At 54.0% G+C, this 17,781-nt stretch overlaps 8 protein-coding genes across 8 annotated transcripts; 5 read left to right on the top strand and 3 right to left on the bottom strand.

The window, feature by feature from the left end:
* Positions 1-105: 105 nt before the first annotated feature.
* On the top strand, positions 106-2,028 carry NUU61_006193 (amidase; the record flags this gene model as incomplete). The annotated part of the gene is made up of 4 exons (XM_056656721.1): positions 106-230; positions 296-569; positions 620-872; positions 932-2,028. 4 exons carry the CDS (start codon positions 106-108, stop codon positions 2,026-2,028), a joined length of 1,749 nt encoding a protein of 582 aa, XP_056509521.1.
* Positions 2,029-2,359: 331 nt separating this feature from the next.
* Positions 2,360-4,279, top strand: NUU61_006192 (uncharacterized protein; the record flags this gene model as incomplete). Its single annotated transcript, XM_056656720.1, has 4 exons — positions 2,360-2,793; positions 3,046-3,250; positions 3,318-3,756; positions 3,990-4,279. The coding sequence occupies 4 exons, from the start codon at positions 2,360-2,362 to the stop codon at positions 4,277-4,279; spliced, it is 1,368 nt and encodes a 455-aa protein (XP_056509520.1).
* A 1,412-nt stretch (positions 4,280-5,691) lies between these two features.
* NUU61_006191 (uncharacterized protein) lies at positions 5,692-6,514 on the bottom strand (the record flags this gene model as incomplete). The annotated part of the gene is made up of 2 exons (XM_056656719.1): positions 5,692-6,051; positions 6,188-6,514. The coding sequence occupies 2 exons, from the start codon at positions 6,512-6,514 to the stop codon at positions 5,692-5,694; spliced, it is 687 nt and encodes a 228-aa protein (XP_056509519.1).
* A 632-nt stretch (positions 6,515-7,146) lies between these two features.
* On the bottom strand, positions 7,147-8,837 carry pdeA (3',5'-cyclic-nucleotide phosphodiesterase PDE1; the record flags this gene model as incomplete). The annotated part of the gene is made up of 3 exons (XM_056656718.1): positions 7,147-7,927; positions 7,985-8,667; positions 8,802-8,837. 3 exons carry the CDS (start codon positions 8,835-8,837, stop codon positions 7,147-7,149), a joined length of 1,500 nt encoding a protein of 499 aa, XP_056509518.1.
* A 1,426-nt stretch (positions 8,838-10,263) lies between these two features.
* Positions 10,264-11,976, bottom strand: NUU61_006189 (SSH4 family protein; the record flags this gene model as incomplete). The annotated part of the gene is made up of 3 exons (XM_056656717.1): positions 10,264-11,072; positions 11,131-11,436; positions 11,490-11,976. 3 exons carry the CDS (start codon positions 11,974-11,976, stop codon positions 10,264-10,266), a joined length of 1,602 nt encoding a protein of 533 aa, XP_056509517.1.
* Positions 11,977-12,392: 416 nt separating this feature from the next.
* On the top strand, positions 12,393-14,064 carry NUU61_006188 (aminopeptidase P family protein; the record flags this gene model as incomplete). The annotated part of the gene is made up of 2 exons (XM_056656716.1): positions 12,393-12,513; positions 12,683-14,064. The coding sequence occupies 2 exons, from the start codon at positions 12,393-12,395 to the stop codon at positions 14,062-14,064; spliced, it is 1,503 nt and encodes a 500-aa protein (XP_056509516.1).
* A 359-nt stretch (positions 14,065-14,423) lies between these two features.
* NUU61_006187 (uncharacterized protein) lies at positions 14,424-15,368 on the top strand (the record flags this gene model as incomplete). Its single annotated transcript, XM_056656715.1, has 2 exons — positions 14,424-14,773; positions 14,837-15,368. The coding sequence occupies 2 exons, from the start codon at positions 14,424-14,426 to the stop codon at positions 15,366-15,368; spliced, it is 882 nt and encodes a 293-aa protein (XP_056509515.1).
* Positions 15,369-16,294: 926 nt separating this feature from the next.
* Positions 16,295-16,681, top strand: NUU61_006186 (uncharacterized protein; the record flags this gene model as incomplete). The annotated part of the gene is made up of 1 exon (XM_056656714.1): positions 16,295-16,681. The coding sequence occupies one exon, from the start codon at positions 16,295-16,297 to the stop codon at positions 16,679-16,681; it is 387 nt and encodes a 128-aa protein (XP_056509514.1).
* Positions 16,682-17,781: the final 1,100 nt, after the last annotated feature.

Genomic DNA, 17,781 nt, shown 5'->3' with positions numbered 1-17,781 from the left:
AATGTTGTGATTGACTCGCCGTTGTACATTTCGGCATAATCGGGCCCCATGTGATGGATGCATCTTATCGCTCTCCACTTTCTGCACCTTACAACACCCCCCAGGATGAGCTCCAATCCCTCGTTTTTCGACTATCCTGTGCCGCGGGAGGGTCCTGCGGCGCCTTACAAGAACGAAACACAATCGATTCCCGTCTTCCGGGGAATTCCATTGGCCATCGGCGCAACAGTGTAAGCTAGGAAGCTCCGAGTCCGCTCAGGGAGTCCCATCGGATTGGTCACTGACTTCCATGTAGAATCCATAACGTCGGCTTCATCCAGAGCCACTTCTGGCGCAATGCTGGCTTTGATGTCATCCGTGAAATCCCTTACCTCCATCAATATGCCGCTCGCCATGATCCAACCGTGATTCCCATCGACCATGCCCACCGCGACGGCTCCGCACCTACGGCGGCTTCGGTAGAACGACGGAAAGGAAACAGTGGATATTATACGTCGGCTGATTACCGGGCGATGTATGAGTCGGGCGAGTTGACCCCGACCGCAGTCGTCGAGACGCTGCTGCCTCTGGTCCGGCGTGACGCGCAGCCCCCGGCAAACACTCGACTGCGTTCCTGGAGTCCCAGGCCGATGCCATCCGTGCGGCTGCCGACGCGTCCACGCAGCGATACAAGCAGGGCAAGCCTCTAGGTCCGCTGGACGGCGTGCCGGTCGCCGTGAAGGATGAGGTGCATCTGACGGGATACAAGCGCACGGTGGGAACGAAGCTCGATTTCTCCGGTGGCATTAATGCTACTTCATGGTGTGTTAAACAATGGGAGGATGCAGGAGCTATCGTCATTGGAAAGAGCACCATGCACGAGCTGGGACTTGGTGAGTATCCCCCTCAATACCATGAGGGATTGCCAGGTAGCTGATATGCTGTATTGCAGACACAAACAATAACAACCCCAATTATGGGACCCCGCGCAACCCTCACAACCAAGATTACTACTGCGGTGGTTCCTCTGGCGGATCTGGGTACGCCGTCGGAGCTGGCCTCGTACCCATCGCACTGGGAGCCGACGGCGGAGGCTCGATTCGGATCCCGTCGTCCTTCTGTGGAATCTGGGGGCTGAAGACCTCGCACAGTCGAGTTTCCGGGGCGCCGACTTTGAGTCTTGCGGCGAGTGTTGGCGTCTACGGTCCCATGGCGGCCAGCATTGATGATCTCGCCCTCGCGTACCGCATCATGGCCACCCCAGCCCCCGCCACGCAGGACCCGGTTTCGTCGCAGTTCCCGCATCCCGTGCCACCACCCGCCGACACCAAGCGCTCAAAGACGATCGGTATAGTCCGTGACTGGCTCGATCGCGCCGAGCCCCCCGTGCGCAAGGTGCTGGATGCCGCGCTGGACCACTACCGCCAGCAGGGCTACACGGTCATTGACATCGCGATCCCTTACCTCCCCGAAGGCCAACGCGCACACACCCTGACTATCATGGCGGAGATTGCCTCTGGCGTGGATGAGCGCCAGATCCGCCAGCTCACGGCCCCCAATAAAGTCATGGTCTCCCTGGGCATGTACCAGATCAACGCGCAGGATCTGCTTGCCTCGCAGCGGCTGCGCAATCTGCTCATGACGCATCTCGCGCATCTCTTCCAGACTCACCCCGGCCTACTGATCGTCTCACCAACCACCCCTATTCCCGGATGGCACATCGACGGCGGCAAGGCCGATCTCTCGCACGGTCTGTCTGATGGCAAGGCCACCGTGCGCAATATGGAGTATGTCTGGCTGGCCAATTTCACCGGCTGTCCGGCTATTAACTGTCCCGCGGGCTATGCGAGTGACAGCGGCGTGCCGATTGGGGTGATGGCCATGGGCGAATGGGGCACCGAGGAGGATCTGATTGCCTTTGCTCGGGACGGGGAGTCTATCCTGGACCGTACGGAGGAGGGCTCGACGTCTCAGGGTCTGCGCATTCCCGCAGCGAAGGATGCCCTGTGGGAGGATATCATTGCCCTGGCTCAGAAACATTCTGAATAAACCCAGCAAGTTTGCATTTATCCATGGATGTGCCGTTTAGCCATTGATGCCATGATGAGTAAGTATGTTTTATTCCCTCATTGTTGACTACTTGAATATACTTGAGAATGATGCCATATCGAAATTTACGGATCATTTAAGTAGTCCAACAAAACTGTCTTTTCTTTCAAATAACACACAATAAAACATATGGACAACACTCGTCTAACCCGTAAATCTCATCCATATCTCCCCCCCCCACCTATCACCAACGACTATTCAAAACAGCATCAGACGGGTCATACACCGTCATATTAAACAACGCACAATTGCCGACATCAAACGTGCCGCCATGCTTCTTGCCGCTGTCAGTATCACAGCCATTAGCAATCTGCCCAATATAGCTCATGCACTCGTCATGCTCGAAAGTGGGAGTCTCCTTGCAATCCTTGAGCTGCAGCCTCAGCGTGCACTCATTATTGGACTCGCCCATCCCCGTATAATCCTCATGAAACCCATCGCGCGTATTCAGCTTGAGGTTCGAACAGAAATTGTCAATATTCCCACTATTCGAGTCGTCCCCGTTCAGCAGATCGACCGGGTATGTCGCCCCGTCGCCGTCCTTGCATTTCAGCTCCGAGTCCTGCGTCACCGACAAGCTGAAGATGTAGCACTCGTCCGTTGTCACGCGCCCGCCGTGCTTGTCGCCGCTGTCGGTGTCGCAGTTGTTCGCCAGCAGGTTCATGTATTCCTTGCAGTAGTCGGCCGAGATCTCGCCGCCGTGGGGTACGTTGCATCCTTCTTGCGTCGAAACCTTCATGTGCGCTTTGCTGTCGCCCGCGTACTTGCCGTCGAAGGTCTGCTCATACGGCCAGTTCTTTTGGCCTGCTGCCTTGATGCAGAATTTGTCTAGGTTGCCCGATTGCGAGCCCTCGGTGTTGAGCAGTGACACGGGGTAGGTGGGCCCCTTGCCGCCTGTGCAGGTCTTGCCCGTTGTTGGGGTCGCGCGGGCCTTGCTCGTCGTTGAGCTGCCACTAGGCGTGTTGGTCTTGCTCGGAGTCTTGGTGTCGCTGGGCGTATTGGTCTTGGTGGGGGTCTTGGTGTCGCTGGGCGTGTTGGTCTTGCTGGGCGTGTTGGTCTTGCTGGGAGTGTTGGTCTGGCTGGGGGTGTTTGTCTCGCTGGGTGTCTTGGTAGACGGAGGAGGGCGGGAACCTCCGCTCGAACTACTCCCCGAGGATGGCTTGTGTGTGAACGTCCCCATCGAGGTGGTTGGGGCGACGGATGGGATGGGGTCGGTGATGGTTGCGTAGGGGTTGGAGACCACCGCCCGCGCGCAGGTCTTGGGGCTAGCCGTCGCCGTGGTGGCCGTGGAAGTGGCCGACGCGCTGCACCCGGTCTCGACGGAGGTCTTGGTGGTGCAACTTTTGCTCAGCAGAGGCGTTCCCTGGCTGGTGCCCGTTGTGACGGGCGTGCACGACACCCAGCTGTTGGTCACGGTCTTGGTCGGGCATGCCGACTCCGTGGTCTTGGTGGAGGTCTCGGTGACATGGCAGCCCGACTCAGTGGCCTTGCTCGTCGAGCAGCTCTCGCTGAGCAGCGGCGTGCCCGAGCTCGTCGAAGTCGTCACCGATGTGCATGAGATCCAGGTGTTGGTCACGGTCTTGGTCGACGTGCACTCGGAATCGGACTCAGGTTCGGGCGTGGGCTTGCCGTTGGAACCGATGGTGATTGTGGGCCACTCGGGCATCGGTGGGTTTGGCGGCGGCGGATAAATACCGGGTTTGGGGCCTACGTCGTGTTAGTCTTTGATATACCCCAAAAAAGGAGGCCAGGGTTTGTAGACATACCAACGCCCCAGGCGAAGAGTCCACCTCCACCGCAGAACCAGCAGTGCCAAAAGAAGGGCACGATGGTGTGATGGCCCTGGTCATCGGTCGTCGAGATCAAGGTGTCGGTCGTCACGCCGGTCAATGTGCTCACAGACGAGGTGGAGAGCGAGGTGATGGTGCCCGTGGGGAGATTCGACACTGGGCCCTTGCTCGTGTCTGTTCCACTAGGCGTCCCCGGAGGAGGCGTGGATCCCGAAGGGCCTCCGGACGGGTTTCCAGACGGGGTCCCAGATGAGGTTCCTGGCGGCTTTCCAGACGGGGTCCCAGACGGGGTCCCTGGCGGCTTTTCTGACGATGAGCCCGATGGTGAGCCGCCTGGCTTGGAAGTTTCTGAGCTAGGGGGCTTAGAAGGAGGTTTGCCCGAAGGACCAGAAGGTCGATGAGTCGGCACTGAAGTGGGAGGATCGCGCGTCCCGGTAGCAGTCGTCCCCGAACCAGGAGGCCCAGGCCGCGAAGCTTGCGAGGATGAGTTCCCCGAGTGAGGACCTCCTGGAGGACCGGTGTGGCCTGAACTTTGCGGAGGAGGAGGCGGCGGTCTGCCGGTTTGCGTAGTGCCGCCAGGCCTCTTGGATGGTGTCGATGGCTTTGGACCAGAAGGGCCCGGCGGCTTCGAAGTATTATTGGGCCCATCCGACCGAGGAGGACCCGAGCTCACCACTGGATGACCAGTCGGTTGCTTTTTGTGAGTCCTGGACACGCTAGAAGAACCCGGGCTGCCACTCCCTCGGGGAGCGGCGGCGACTTCGAGTAGAAGCAGGGCAAACACCCAAGCCCTAAGATGCATCGTCGAGGAGTGCAACCCGCGCAGGGTAAAAAAAAAAAAAAAAAAAGAGAAAAAGCCAGTTAAACAATACAACACCACAAAATAACAAGGAGAAGAGAAGAAGAATAATTCGGTGAGAGAGTGTTTCTTATTCTTTCTGAATCACCGGCGCAGTTTGTCGCATTTCTTTCTTTTTTGGTTTTGGGCTGTTTTCTGTCCACGAAAACAAGCCAATCTATTAATTGATACGGGATATTGTACTAGAAGCAACACAGCTTAGGCCACCCATGAACAACGCCAGGAACACGCTAGCCTACGAGCTTATGGAGTTAAATTAGGAGCAGAAAAAAACTACAACCCGCAGCTGACACGGACAGAGCAAGGATCGACAGTGACCAGCGTTGGTAATGATCGATCCAACGAAACAAATTACTCGATTCGGGAGGATCTATCATCCGCTTGCATGTCCGCCATGCAGTAACTAAATTTGGTGTTTTTCTTCGTTTTAGCTCGCGGCCCCCAACTACTAGAGAGACCCTTGGCAGGAGACTAAACCCTCCGATGCCCCAATGAGACTCGATAACGGGCCCCCCGCTAGAGCAGCTAACATGCAGTCATGGATTGAGGCGTTTTGCTCGGTGAAAGACCGTCTTACATGCTGGTTCTCGATTGGTCCTGCGCATTTCTAGATGTCCAGAACAGAAATGACGACGACCGTCCTGGCCCCCGTTGAAGAACTAGCCACGCCAGGATTCTGCAGTTCAGCCTGCATAGCCCCCTAAAAGCTTTGACCTGCTGAAGAGCCTCGGATGGTGGGCCTAACCTATATTTGGGTGGAGTCGGATCACGCCGAAGAGAGGTGAAGTATGGGAGATGCCAAACCCATAGTTCGGGGAGATTGGCCAAAACAGTCCTTTCGTCTCAATTCTCACTTTATTCTGATTCTGATTCTTACTTTTCCCTTCTATTCTTATTGTGAATCTTTGCCCCTTTCTTTTTGTGCCTTTCTATTCTTCTGGCTTCGTTCATCCTCTATTGAACCCTTTCAGAGTGCCGTTGGACCCAACCAATTGCAGAGCCATGAAGGTTCTCACCAGCACGCTCCTCCTCGGAGTGGCCTCGCAGGCTTTGGGATACAGCATCGACAAGAGCTGCAACTGCAACAACAATAGACGAAAGGTCCACCAAGCCATGGAAGAAGCCAGGACAGTCCTCAACTGGTCCGGCCTCACAGGCACGGCCTGTGCGACGTGGGAGCACTTGCACAAGATGGGCGACGGGGAACCGTCCATGTATGAAACCTGCAAGGACCAAGGCCGACGCAGCATCCTCGACGACTTTTTCCAGGACCACAGCGCAACGGCGTACGAGCACATTTCCGGTGAGTAGAACCTTTACAAGAGCCAGCCTCGCCTTACAAAAAAAAAAAAAAAAAAAGAAAAAAAAGATAGATATAGATGATAACTCATCAATTCCTTGTTCTTCAACAGATGCCCTCCGGCCCGCCGCAGCAGCAGCAGGCGAATACTCCGAAACCCCAGACAAGGTCACCATCGTCTGCGGCGACAGCCAGCTCAACCGCATCACCAACGCCGTCTGGCGCGACCAGCAGCGCGGGTATGCGCGCGTCGAGTTCAACCCGGCACCGGGGTCCAACCAGCGGCCCTGCGATATCGTCGAGGCCCTGGCGTATCCCGCCAACGACGGCACGGTCATCATGCTCTGCGATCGGCCGTACATCGGCGTCAACCAGCAGCCGACATTCAGCCAGCTGAACGTGAACGATCTCAGGGGCAAGAGTATTGATTTTATATCGAAGACGATTAGTGCAGCCTTGACGCATGAGTTGATTCATGTGGGCAATTTTGATCAATGTAAGAGTTTTCCTTCTGATTGTATTTATTGACTTGTTTTCTTAACTCTTGATTAGTCCCCCGTGTCCTTGGTGGCGACACCAGCGAGAAATACAACTACGAGGGCTGTAAGAGTCTTGCAGACACGGACCTCAAGTGGAAGAACTGCGATACCTTTGCTATAATTGCACGAAGTGAGTTTTTTTTTTTTTTTTTCTTGTAAACTCTATCCTGTTCCATTGAGTGACCTTGCTGACTCGTGCAGTGTTCTACATGAACAACTACTACTCCAAATCAGGAAGCTTCAAGGCTCTTCCAAACGACCTTCGGCCTCAAAATCCCAACGGTCCCCCTGATGTACCCGAATAGTATGGTTTCAGTATGATGTGCGGGTTGCGGCATGTATAGCGGGCCTAGCGAGTTTATGTCTTGAGCATTTATCTATAGAAATATTGTGTCTCCCTAGGAAAGCTGGCAGAACGAACTTGTATGTGTGTCTATTGTTGGGTCGTCATCATTTCTTGGTTACCTAGCGTGTATCCTTTTCAAAGAAAAATACTCGGGACAGGAGGTGAGCATTGCACAAGTGGTGTTTGAGGGTAGGGCCAGTTAACAACATTGTTTTCTTCTTCCCTCATATCCAGATACCTTCGTTAGGATTGGGGATGTGGAATTCACAGCCCAGATGGGCTTCTTCGCCATGAGCCTGTAGTTCGCGTAAGATCTGGTCGCCAGGAGGGGGCCCATCAGAGAGACTTTCTTTGATGTGGATGATGTAGACCGAGAGTCCCGCCAGCGGAAGAGGGTTGAGGTTCGCCCAGCGGGCTGAATCCAGTGCATTGGCTTCATCTACATCTGGGGCGTCATCGATAGGCTCGTCTTTAGCAGCGTCGGGCTGCTCGTCCACAACTGCACTCGAATTCTGTGCTTCTGCAGGGGGCTCGGACCTTCTCTCTTTGTCGGCTGCTATGCTTTGAGTCCGCTTTGAGCGAGGGCTCACTTGCTCGGCGCCCGCTTCGCTGAATCTGGTGTCTTCGCGTTTGCGTTTCTTCTCTCCGCCTGTGCTTGCATCGCTTGCTTCGAGCACTTTTGTGGCTAGCACCTTGAGCTCGCTGACCAGGTGCCGTGGGCACATGTGGCCGTAGAGGTATGCGTCGTCGATGCTATCGTTGTAGGAGCATTCAATGAAAATGGCGCGCAGGGTGCCGGCAACGATCTTGGGAGCTGCTGCTTCCCATACCCGTCTGTTATGCGGTTCAAGAGACACCGAGTCCGGCTCGACGTCTCCGAAAACTATGATCTCGCTGCCAGTACAATGATCACGAAGGAAGAATGCAGAACTCTCAACCATTGCCAGCACGGGTTCCTTTGGGTTGGACGGGACGAGACGCGGCGAGCGAGCAGGAGAATAAAAGCTAGAAAGAAATTAACCGAATGGTCCGTCTAAGCAACTTTGAAAAATCCGTTCTTACCTTGCATCAGTATGGTCCACCGAGATCGCTCGCGATGGCAGCATCAACTGGTCCGCAAAGACTGCGCTCCCAATGCGATGATGCGTTCCGCTTTCTGGATGGAACCGCTGCTTGCACCGCCCATGGCTGACACTGAGGCACTTGGTCAACAGACCGTTGCAGGCCCGTACGTAGCCCCTTGCCTCTCCAAGCCCGAACCGGGGATTCCCACCTTCCACGAGGCGCTGATACGTGAGCAGGCCAGCCCCGCCGTCTTCGTCCGACAGGTTGGGCCAGATGACATCGTTAAACATGTGGTTTTTGATGGCGGATAGCACCGAGGGCAAGGCCGCCACGGGCTTGGGGCCACTTCCTGCTTCCAGAATGGGAGTATTTATTGCCAACCCCGAAATATGATCCAGGTGGGGGTGTGTAATGAGCACGGCGCCAATGACCTCGCGGAAGATATGCGCTGCATTTGCCTCTGGTGTTCGGTATGGCAGCTCAAGGCCCTCAAAGGGACCGTCAACCACCAAGCCTTTTTCATTCTGGAACTCGTGGGAATTCTGGCTAAGTAGCCGGATTATCCCCGCGAGCAGAGTCCCTGCGTCGACGGCGACGGCAGATCCCGGAGTCCATTTCATGGACGTCGATCGGACCAGCAAACCCGTCACTCTGTCTTCACGCGGGCCTCCATTTGGACCCTGAAAAGAAGGGTCAGCAAACAGAACAGTCCATTGGCAGGGTCTCAGCTGCTAGGACCCGAGACTCGAGAGTACCCTCAAACACGGATCTGACATGGGGAGGCACATGGATCTGCCGAGAACAAAGAGCTTACCAAGACGATGACGTGGAAGGCCGATTTTGTAGCCATTGTTTCTTGCTTGTTTCTTGCTTGGGTGAAACAGGATCGACAAATTCCAGAGGTGCTCTGCTGAAGAAACACCGCGAAATCACCGATTGGCCTCCCCCGACTTGGCAATCAGCTTCAACGATGGACCGTCTCACCAGAGTTCAAACAGATTGGTCAATATCTGACACAAAACACTCTCAAAAGAGTATGGCGCTGAGTTCGGAGGGCTTGTTGCGATCTCAACTGTCAAGATACGTCCCGAACTACCGTTCTCTCCTTCGCCTCCCCCGGTCGCAGAGGGAGTCGGCAACAAGCAGATGATATCGCACAGTCTTTGCAAGCAAAAACAACAAAGACTGGTGACTACCACTATCACAGATGTCGACAAAATGTCGGAGACGGTTGAGTGGAGATTCAAGTAAGTTCCCCTTGGGGGAAATTCGGACCTCTCTTTTTTTTTCCAGCTCGTACCACCGCGACGCACCTTGCGCAGAGTGGCACAGGACACTACTGCAAGCGAGCTCCCGCACCCTGATGGGAAAAGAAGCCAGACAGGGATTATGGACGGCCACCAGAAGCTCGGGATGAGCTGTCGAGAAGTGGCTTGTGGGGTACGGGCGGGCGGAACCTCGGGAAGAGATCTGGAGCTAGTGAGACAAACCCGCCCGATCAGAGCGATCCTCAACCAGCTTGTCGGAAGACTCAGAGGGAGAATGGGGGAAAATGAGAAAGAGAAAGAGACGGGGATAGAGAGAGAGAGGGCTCTGGTGACGCGGTCAGATAGCTTCTTGAGGGGGTTGGGGGCGGGCCTTGGCAGATCCTGTTCGTCTCATGGCATCGCGAGTTGCTTCTCTGACGGTGGGTCCGATGGAAGGAGAGATTGAGCAGGCTACCAGATTTCTTGTATGGGAGAGACGTAGAGAAACGTGTGAGTTTTTTTTGGCCACAGAATTGCCCAGGTAGCTCCTGGTCTATAGTCTATAGATCTACATCCATTCTGAAGCAGGGCTCTTCTATGTTGACACAAAGGCCGGTTGATCTATGGCATTCATTCTCCACCTGCTAAAAATAACAGTCCGTGCTGTCAGGGTGACAGGCGCTCTGACACTCTGACTATCCATGGAGATATATGTCTACAATCGACACGGGATGTGATTGGGAGACCTCCAGGTGGAGATGATAGAATGTACAGACCTTCCAACACGGAAAAGAGAGTGCAGATAAGCCCCTATACATGACATCGTTGGGGGGAAACAACAACAAAAAGCCCTGAACCCGTCCCAGACAAGAAAACTCCCAGACCTAAATAAATTCCACAAAGCCTTCCCTCAAGTTGCTATAACGCCATTCCGTGGACCCGCTAATAGAACGACAAAATGATGAGGTTCCGACTGTCGTCGGGGATTCAAGAGATATATGTTCAGAAAGAGATAAGCTGTGCTGTGCCTCACGAGTGGTCATGCCAGTCCCTCTCGGCCACAGCTTGGTAGCTTGGTAACTGAGGAGTGTCGGCATCGGTCGAGTCTGCAGGGGGAGAGATTGGTTCTTCCGTCCTGGGAGGAAACTCTAGGAAAGCATCACTGCCTCTGCGACTGCTGTCGGGGCTGGAATATTCTGGGGGTGGAACTCCGTGCTCGTCGGGTGCTCCCGATACACGAGCCACGTAACTGGGGGCTTCACCATCGTCGGCTGCCAGACGGCTAGATCCCTCACCGGCGTCTTCATTCGAAGGGATGTGAGCCAGTTGGGCAAGGGAAATGTCGGTGGGGGACCGAGCGGGACCCGGGCTGACAGCGGGAGGAATCCGGACACTGGAGCTTGTCGCCGCATGGTCCGCATTCTGGTAGACCCGATGCGAAATTTGGGCGGCACTCTCGCGGCCCGATTCCAGCAGAATGCTGCCCTGTTCGCTGCCATAAGGTGGGGGCGGTGCCAGGCTGCCAGTCATGGGGGCCAGGCCCCATTTCTTGACGTTGGCCTCGATAAACACAAATCCCATTTGACCAAAGTTCACATGGACGCTGCAGGGGCCGTTGGCTCCGATCGTGGGAAAAAGATTCTGGGAGCGATAATTATGGGCCACGTCTTCGAACTTCTTGCCGTTGCGGGTGAAGAAGATGGTTCCCGACCGAGGCCGGTAGCCAACGCCGATGACGTCGCCCTGGAGGAGTGGAGGGCCGTAGGGAGTCGCGGTGAATGGTTGGTTGTGTCTGCGATGGCCGGTCGATTGGTAGGCCACTGAGGTTTTGTGGAAGCCTAGAAGTGGGATTAGTGGGATCCAGAAGTAACGAATTTGTGGACTCCAAACACATACCAGGCATTCGGAACAACGGATACGGTTTGGTGGTCAGTCCGACACCGACCATGGTCGATTCGGGCTTGTCGTAGACCTTGGCCTCCCAATAGTAGACATCATTCTGCTTAGGGATTGGCAGGTTGGTCTGGACACTGCATTCTGAGTCAAAGAATTCGATCTCAGTGCGTCCTTCCACAAAACAGTTTGCGATTTCCAGCTCGGGTTGGAACTCCCATGCGGAGACACCCTTTTCTTGAATGGCGAGGAATTGCGATAGGGAGATATCGGTCTGCATGGACTCGGGCGGGTTGGCCTGAACGAAAGCTGCACCGACAGTCAGTAGATGATCCTAGACATGGAATTTTTGTTGGTGTTACCTTTGGCTCGCAGGTATTCCGACCGCGACAAATCATCCATGGTCTCGAGCGCAGCCTCCTCCTCGCGCAAAAACGCCTGTTCATCATCGTATTCACCCGGTCGGCCAATGCGATCCAGCATAATCCGTCCACGGCGAGTATATTTGAAGAAAAAGAAAATCGCAAGGACAATGAATGCGACGGCGGCCGAGCCAAACGCGGACAAAATCCCGATCAAGATGCCTTTACCGGTCGACCCGGTCGAGTTGCCACCGGCGGCAACCAGCTGGCCCCGTCGATAGTCTGAGGACAGCGTCGAAAAGACATGCTGGAGGTTTTCTTGGATTTGTTGCTTCGACAGGTATGACGCGGTCTGTTGTACAGACGACGGTTGTGATGGGGAGGAAACGAGGCTGATCGGTGACGTCGTCGGGCTGGCTATCACCGTTCTCAGCGTGGAAGGCAGGCCAGCGAGCGCACCGGGGCCCGATGCCTCAGAGCCCTGCATCGTTCATGGACTGTGAGATTGGAAGCGAAAGGTCAAATCAGGAAGACCTCAAGTATGGGGAGAGAGCACAGAGTGAGGGAGATGGTGAGGTGAAAGTGAGAGGAGAAGGCGAGGTGATATAAGTGGGCGCAAGCGGATCGGTTATCTAAGACGCTTCCGGGGGTATGTCAACCCTGTCAACACTCTGCGCAAGGCAAAAAAGCCGTTTGTCGCGTCTTTCTTTTTGGTGTAAATTATTTATTTGAGAATGAAGGGCATGTCTCTCGTCTCTTGATTTCCCCCGAACCTATCAGCTCGTAAATGGCGGTATCAGAAGGGTTGGACAGGCGGCCATCCCTGCCCGTAGGCCTCCTCTCCTCCCCCTCTCTCTGCCTTGCTTGTCTCCAAACTCCCCCCATCTGCCATCGGAGAAAACCATGCGTGCTCGAATGGCTCCTTCGAGCTCCTCTGCAACTCAATCCAATCATGTAACAGTCAATCCAGTGGATACCTACAACATCCACCTTGCGGTGACTGGTACCTGCGATAAATACCCAGGTCAGTACGCGCCGTCTCCCTAGTTCGGTCCTGGCGAAGCCGGCAAAGCCTAAAATACCTACGTCGGTCCCCTTTTGCCCTCTCAGGGAACCGCCGAACACCCCCTGTCGTTCCTGGAAGCCGACCGGTGATCGTCGGCGCCAAAGCTGACCCGAATCTCCTTGTCCAGCTAAACAGCACGCTCGCAAAGTCGCCCAACGACTCGGCGCTTCGAATGGGTTGATCTTTCTCGCGGGTCAGCCCACGATAAATTGGCGCGATTCGGATCAAGGGCGCCCATTTCGACAGCGACGATACTTCTATTATCTTAGTGGAGTGGACGAGGCCGACTGCTTCTTAACCTACGATATCGAATCGGACCTATTGACGCTCTACGTACCGGATTTTGACCTCCACCGTGCCATTTGGATGGGACCGACCCTTTCGCGAGAAGAAGCTCAAGATAAATACGATGTGGATCGCGTCCGGTACCATGCATCGCTCCAGGAGGGACTACAATCGTGGCTAGGCAGGCGGTCCTCGGATAGCTCGCTCTACCTGATCCATGAATCAGAGAAACCCGAATATCTTCCGGCCGATCTCCCAGTCGACCTCGAAAAACTCAGGCCTGCTATGAACGCAGCCCGCGGGGTGAAGGATGAGTACGAGATTCGAATGATCCGTCAGGCGAACAATATCTCGGGGCTTGCCCACCGAAAGGTCTTGGAGCGTATCCGGACCATGTCGAATGAGTCAGAAATTGAAGGGCTATTTCTGGACACCTGTGTTTCGCATGGTGCGCGAAACCAGGCGTATGAGATCATTGCGCCGTCCGGACCCAATGCGGCCGTTCTGCACTACGTCCGGAATAATGAATCTCTGCACAAAAAACCTCTTGTGCTGCTTGATGCCGGCGCCGAGTGGAACTGCTACGCCAGTGACATTACGCGGACGTTCCCCTTGACTGGCGACTGGTCCAACCCTTATGTTCGAGATATTTACCAATTGGTGGAACGAATGCAGGAAGAATGCATCAGGCTGATCCGGCGAGGTACTCGCTTCCTGTCCCTGCATGACTTGGCCCACGAGATCGCAATTGACGGTCTTCTGGCCCTTGGCGTACTCAAGGCCGGCACGGTCGCCGAGATTCGCCGGTCTGGTGTTTCCAAGGTCTTCTTCCCACACGGCCTGGGCCACCATGTCGGACTCGAGGTCCATGATGTGTCGGAATCCTCCATCATGGCCATGCATCCATTCTTCGATCATGGACATTATGCCCCGGTCGTGAACTCCAGCACCTGCCTTTCACCCTGTACACTGTCGGCTCCGCTTCTGGAAGAGGGGATGGTGATCACAGTCGAGCCCGGGATCTATTTCTCGTTCCTGGCTCTGCAAAGTGCGCGCAAGCAGGAGTATGCGCAATTTATTGATTTTGATGTTGCAGAGAAGTATATCCCCATTGGCGGAGTGCGCATCGAGGATGATATCCTGGTGACTGCCACCGGCAACGAGAATCTCACCACTGCGCCGAAGGGGGAGGAAATGCTGGCGCTTATCCGAGGGTCTTGGTAGATAATACAAATGGAATGTCGAATATTTAAGCCTTTCATGGTCATTGTATAGCACTGATGTATATGCGGAAAAGGCATCACCTCCAACGGGTCGATCGACCCACCATATTTTCGTACTCGTATGCTTGCCTTGAACCAGGCATGATTGACTTGACTACGCACATCAAGAGCACAAAATACTCGCTCTTTCTGTCTCACAGTCTTTGTGAAATGATTTATGCACTTGGACCGGAATTTTGAACTGCCGAATGCCCCGGGGATTTAAATAACCTTGGCCCCCCTCCCCCGCAACGGAGTGCTTGTAGAAGCAGGGGTATTGCACTCTAGTGATTCAGATACTCCCGCAGATTTGCTCCAAGCATGGAGAAACCACGGGAAACCACTCAAGGAGATTCTAACTTGAGAGAGTCCCCAAATTTAGTCAAGCATGTGGATACGGAACTCATTTTCTGGAGACGACCAGAAAACCAGTGCATGGTGATCGACTTCACCTCCAGCAAACCCGAGGAGTGCATGGCCGCGGCAGCAAAGATGGATGAGAAACGTCCCGTGCGCATCCACGATATCCGCGGGCAAGAGTCTCAGTTCTCACTTGAAGAGAATGGCTTCGAATATGTGCAGCATGACATCCCGGCCATGGACAAGATCTCTGAGTCAGGATATGCTGACAAGGTCATCATCCCCAAGACAGAAGAACTGGTTCAAAGAATGTTAGTATATCAAGCCAAGAACGACTCCTGGAAGACTCAAGATCACTGAGCAAGGACATCCAGTACCGGCGCCACGAGGACGATTACATTCGCCCACCGAGTGCGATGTCTCGCAACCGACAACGCCCTGCTAGCCAACAACCGCGCGCCCGCGCACAGCGTGCATTCCGATTTTACAGCGACCGGCGCCCTACACCACCTCGAGACAGTAGTCCCAGAAGCCGCCGAGCGCGAGAGTATACTGCGAGGTCGCGTGCGAATCATCAACGCCTGGCGGCCCTTGAAAGCAGTCCAGAAAGACCCGCTCGCAGTCTGCGATTGGCAAACTCTAGACTGGCGCCGGGACAGCATCGCCAACCGCATAATCCTGCCCCACGGCTGGAATGAACTGGGCAAGTATGTGTTCGACAACACCCAGACCTGGTATTACTTGAGCGGTCAGCAGCCCCACGAGCCGGTGGTTTTCTCGCAGTTCGATAGCGCCAGAGTCGGCGAGGGTGGTCTGACCCTGCCGCATAGTGCCTTTGTGGACCCTGATTTTGTGGACTCTCCCGCGAGGGAGAGCATTGAGATCAAGATGTTTGCGTTTGGCTAGGTTGCGCCTTCTTGAGATTCCTTGCAGGAGAAAGGAAAAAATTTTCATGTCTGAGCTTTGGGTGCATGGCGGTGTAATGGAACGCGTGGAACTGTATAGAAGCCTGACTGAGAGGAATGTCTTAAATCCGACACCTTCCTTAAACATTCCTTACTATTTTTGTTTCTTCTTCTTTTTTTCCTAGTAGCCTTGACAGGCAGCCAGGAATGAGAGAAAATCCATTAGCTTTGTAATTGTAGGCAAATGCCATGACGCATCTCGGAGCCCGACAGAAATTTCCGGTCGCCTGATGTGATCGCCGCTCGGTCCGCACGGCACTCAACTTTGCTCGGTCTCGGGCTTGCCCTCCCCGATTCTTTGTTTTGTAGGATTCTTATTTTTATTTTTATTCTTATTTTCTATTTCTTTTTCTGTGACAACTCACCTAGTGTCTTTCTCTTTCTCGGCGCATGTCGACAATCACCTCATTCTAATGCTCATCCATATAATCAAGTGTTGAAATAACCTCAGGTAATCACGCGAGTCCCAAGCCCTAACCAGCAAAATAGCGTCAGGCAACGGACATTTGACGCAGCCCAGCACGTCTTCGGCTTGCAATTTCCTAGCGCCATAAGGTGATCTGCTCTCCGGATGGTTCCACTCTAAAGTGGGTCTCTGCCCTTTTCCCTTCTTTGTTACGTGACTCACCCGACTCATAGAAGGGTGTGGGCTGTATACATATAAAGGTCCTCACCCCTGCTCATCCTGAACCCTCCCCTTCCAGTACCTCATCTCACCCTCTTCAAGGAGGTGATGGTCACTCTCCTCTCTCCTCTTTCTTTCCTCTTTTCACAAAAGTTCCTTGATTTATCTCCCTTTTGACTCATTTCGGCCGGGGAATCCCTCCCCTCCCATTTTCTTTTGCCATTGACTCATCCCTCCCAAGGATGGGCCAGAGGCATAATCGACGCCGTACTCGTCCTCGCTCCAAACGCAATAGTCTCACTCAAGACGCTACTGCTGTCAATCTTATCAACCACGCCTCGGCATCCCTTGTGGTGATTCCCTCAAACAGTTCCTGTGAATCACTGCCTGCTGGCACCAACTCTCTCGCTGCATGCATTTCACGTGGATCGCCGGCTCCCGTCACCCTCGCCCCGATCTGGCACTCTGGGTATACGGCATGGCAGACACGTGAACGCACCTCGCGGTTGGAAGCTAGCGGGCTGGAGACGGAGCAGTGTCGTCTGTTCGGTGGTGAGCCGGGCGACGATTTAAGTCTCTGTGATCGAATGCTCGAGTACTTTGGTGGCCTCGACTATATCGACTCGTGAGTTAGCCATGACTTCCCCGTCATAAACAAAAACATACATTTTTCTGACTTCAAGCCCCCATAGAGCACGAGACAGCGCCCTCGGAGACTGAATGCGTTGAGCAGTTCCTCAGTACATGCTTCCTTCAGCTGCCAACTCTTCCGGCCGAAATATTAAAAAGAAAAGAAAAAACGAAAACCTCCAAACTGTCAGTTTGCGATGCTTTTTATCAGCTTTCATCAAAAAAACGAAAAGCCATCGAACCCAGGCTTGATGACGCCCACCCACGTCTTCTGCCTACTGCAGCGCGCCTACACTGCAATCTGCAGTCCCCGCAGAGACGAGAACGCCAGATCCCATGAATATCACCGGGTCCCCGACTTGCAGCAATGAAGATGCCTTTGGAAGGTATCGGATTGGTCCATCTTGACCCGGCCATGTGGATATTCTGGTTGATTGATTCCGCCGTGCCTCTGGAAGCCATGAACATGTTTGAACCTTGAGGCGTTTACTGATTCTACAGTTCTGATTGTTTGGTTGAGTTCGTGTCCGACTTGGTCAGTATACTGGCAGGGTTGTCGATGCTTGAGTTCCCTTGCGAGAAGACCTGTGGTGACGGTAACCAAGGACAATGGTTTATGGTTTTTTTTGCACACAGCATCTGTTCTGTCAGCTCCTTGGTATTGGAGCGAAGAAAGTGGTTATTGGCAGCCGCATACAGTGGATTCGATTGGAAAATATTGGATTCTTGTCTTGACTGTAGGAGTGTATATGGTCTGTAGCCTGAGCTCCTGGAAAATTAGATCTGCATGTATAAAGAACCATGAATTCAAAAATTATTTATTAAGCACAACTGGACTGGATAGAATCTTAAAAGGCGAAAAGTAAACAACTCACCGCCTGCGCCACAGGAAACTGCCGGACAAATCCCCGTAGTCGTAGGCGGTCGGCTTGAGGACACGGTCATCACCAGATCAGGAAGTGCGATGCTCGTGTTTCTCCCTACGCTCCTTTGTTTCTCGACCGGTCATGTTCCTGGGCCCCGAGACTTGACTCACCTGGTTTTTCTTTCTATTTTCTTCTGCCCTTTTTCTTGTCTGTCCAGAGTGGCCACCCCCTAT

The sequence above is a fragment of the Penicillium alfredii genome (genome assembly GCF_028826965.1).
Source record: "Penicillium alfredii strain IBT 34128 chromosome Unknown utg000009l_segment0_segment0, whole genome shotgun sequence".
Classification (NCBI taxonomy): domain Eukaryota; kingdom Fungi; phylum Ascomycota; class Eurotiomycetes; order Eurotiales; family Aspergillaceae; genus Penicillium; species Penicillium alfredii.
Note: the sequence above shows the minus strand (reverse complement) of the source record. Positions and strands in the feature narration are given on the sequence as shown.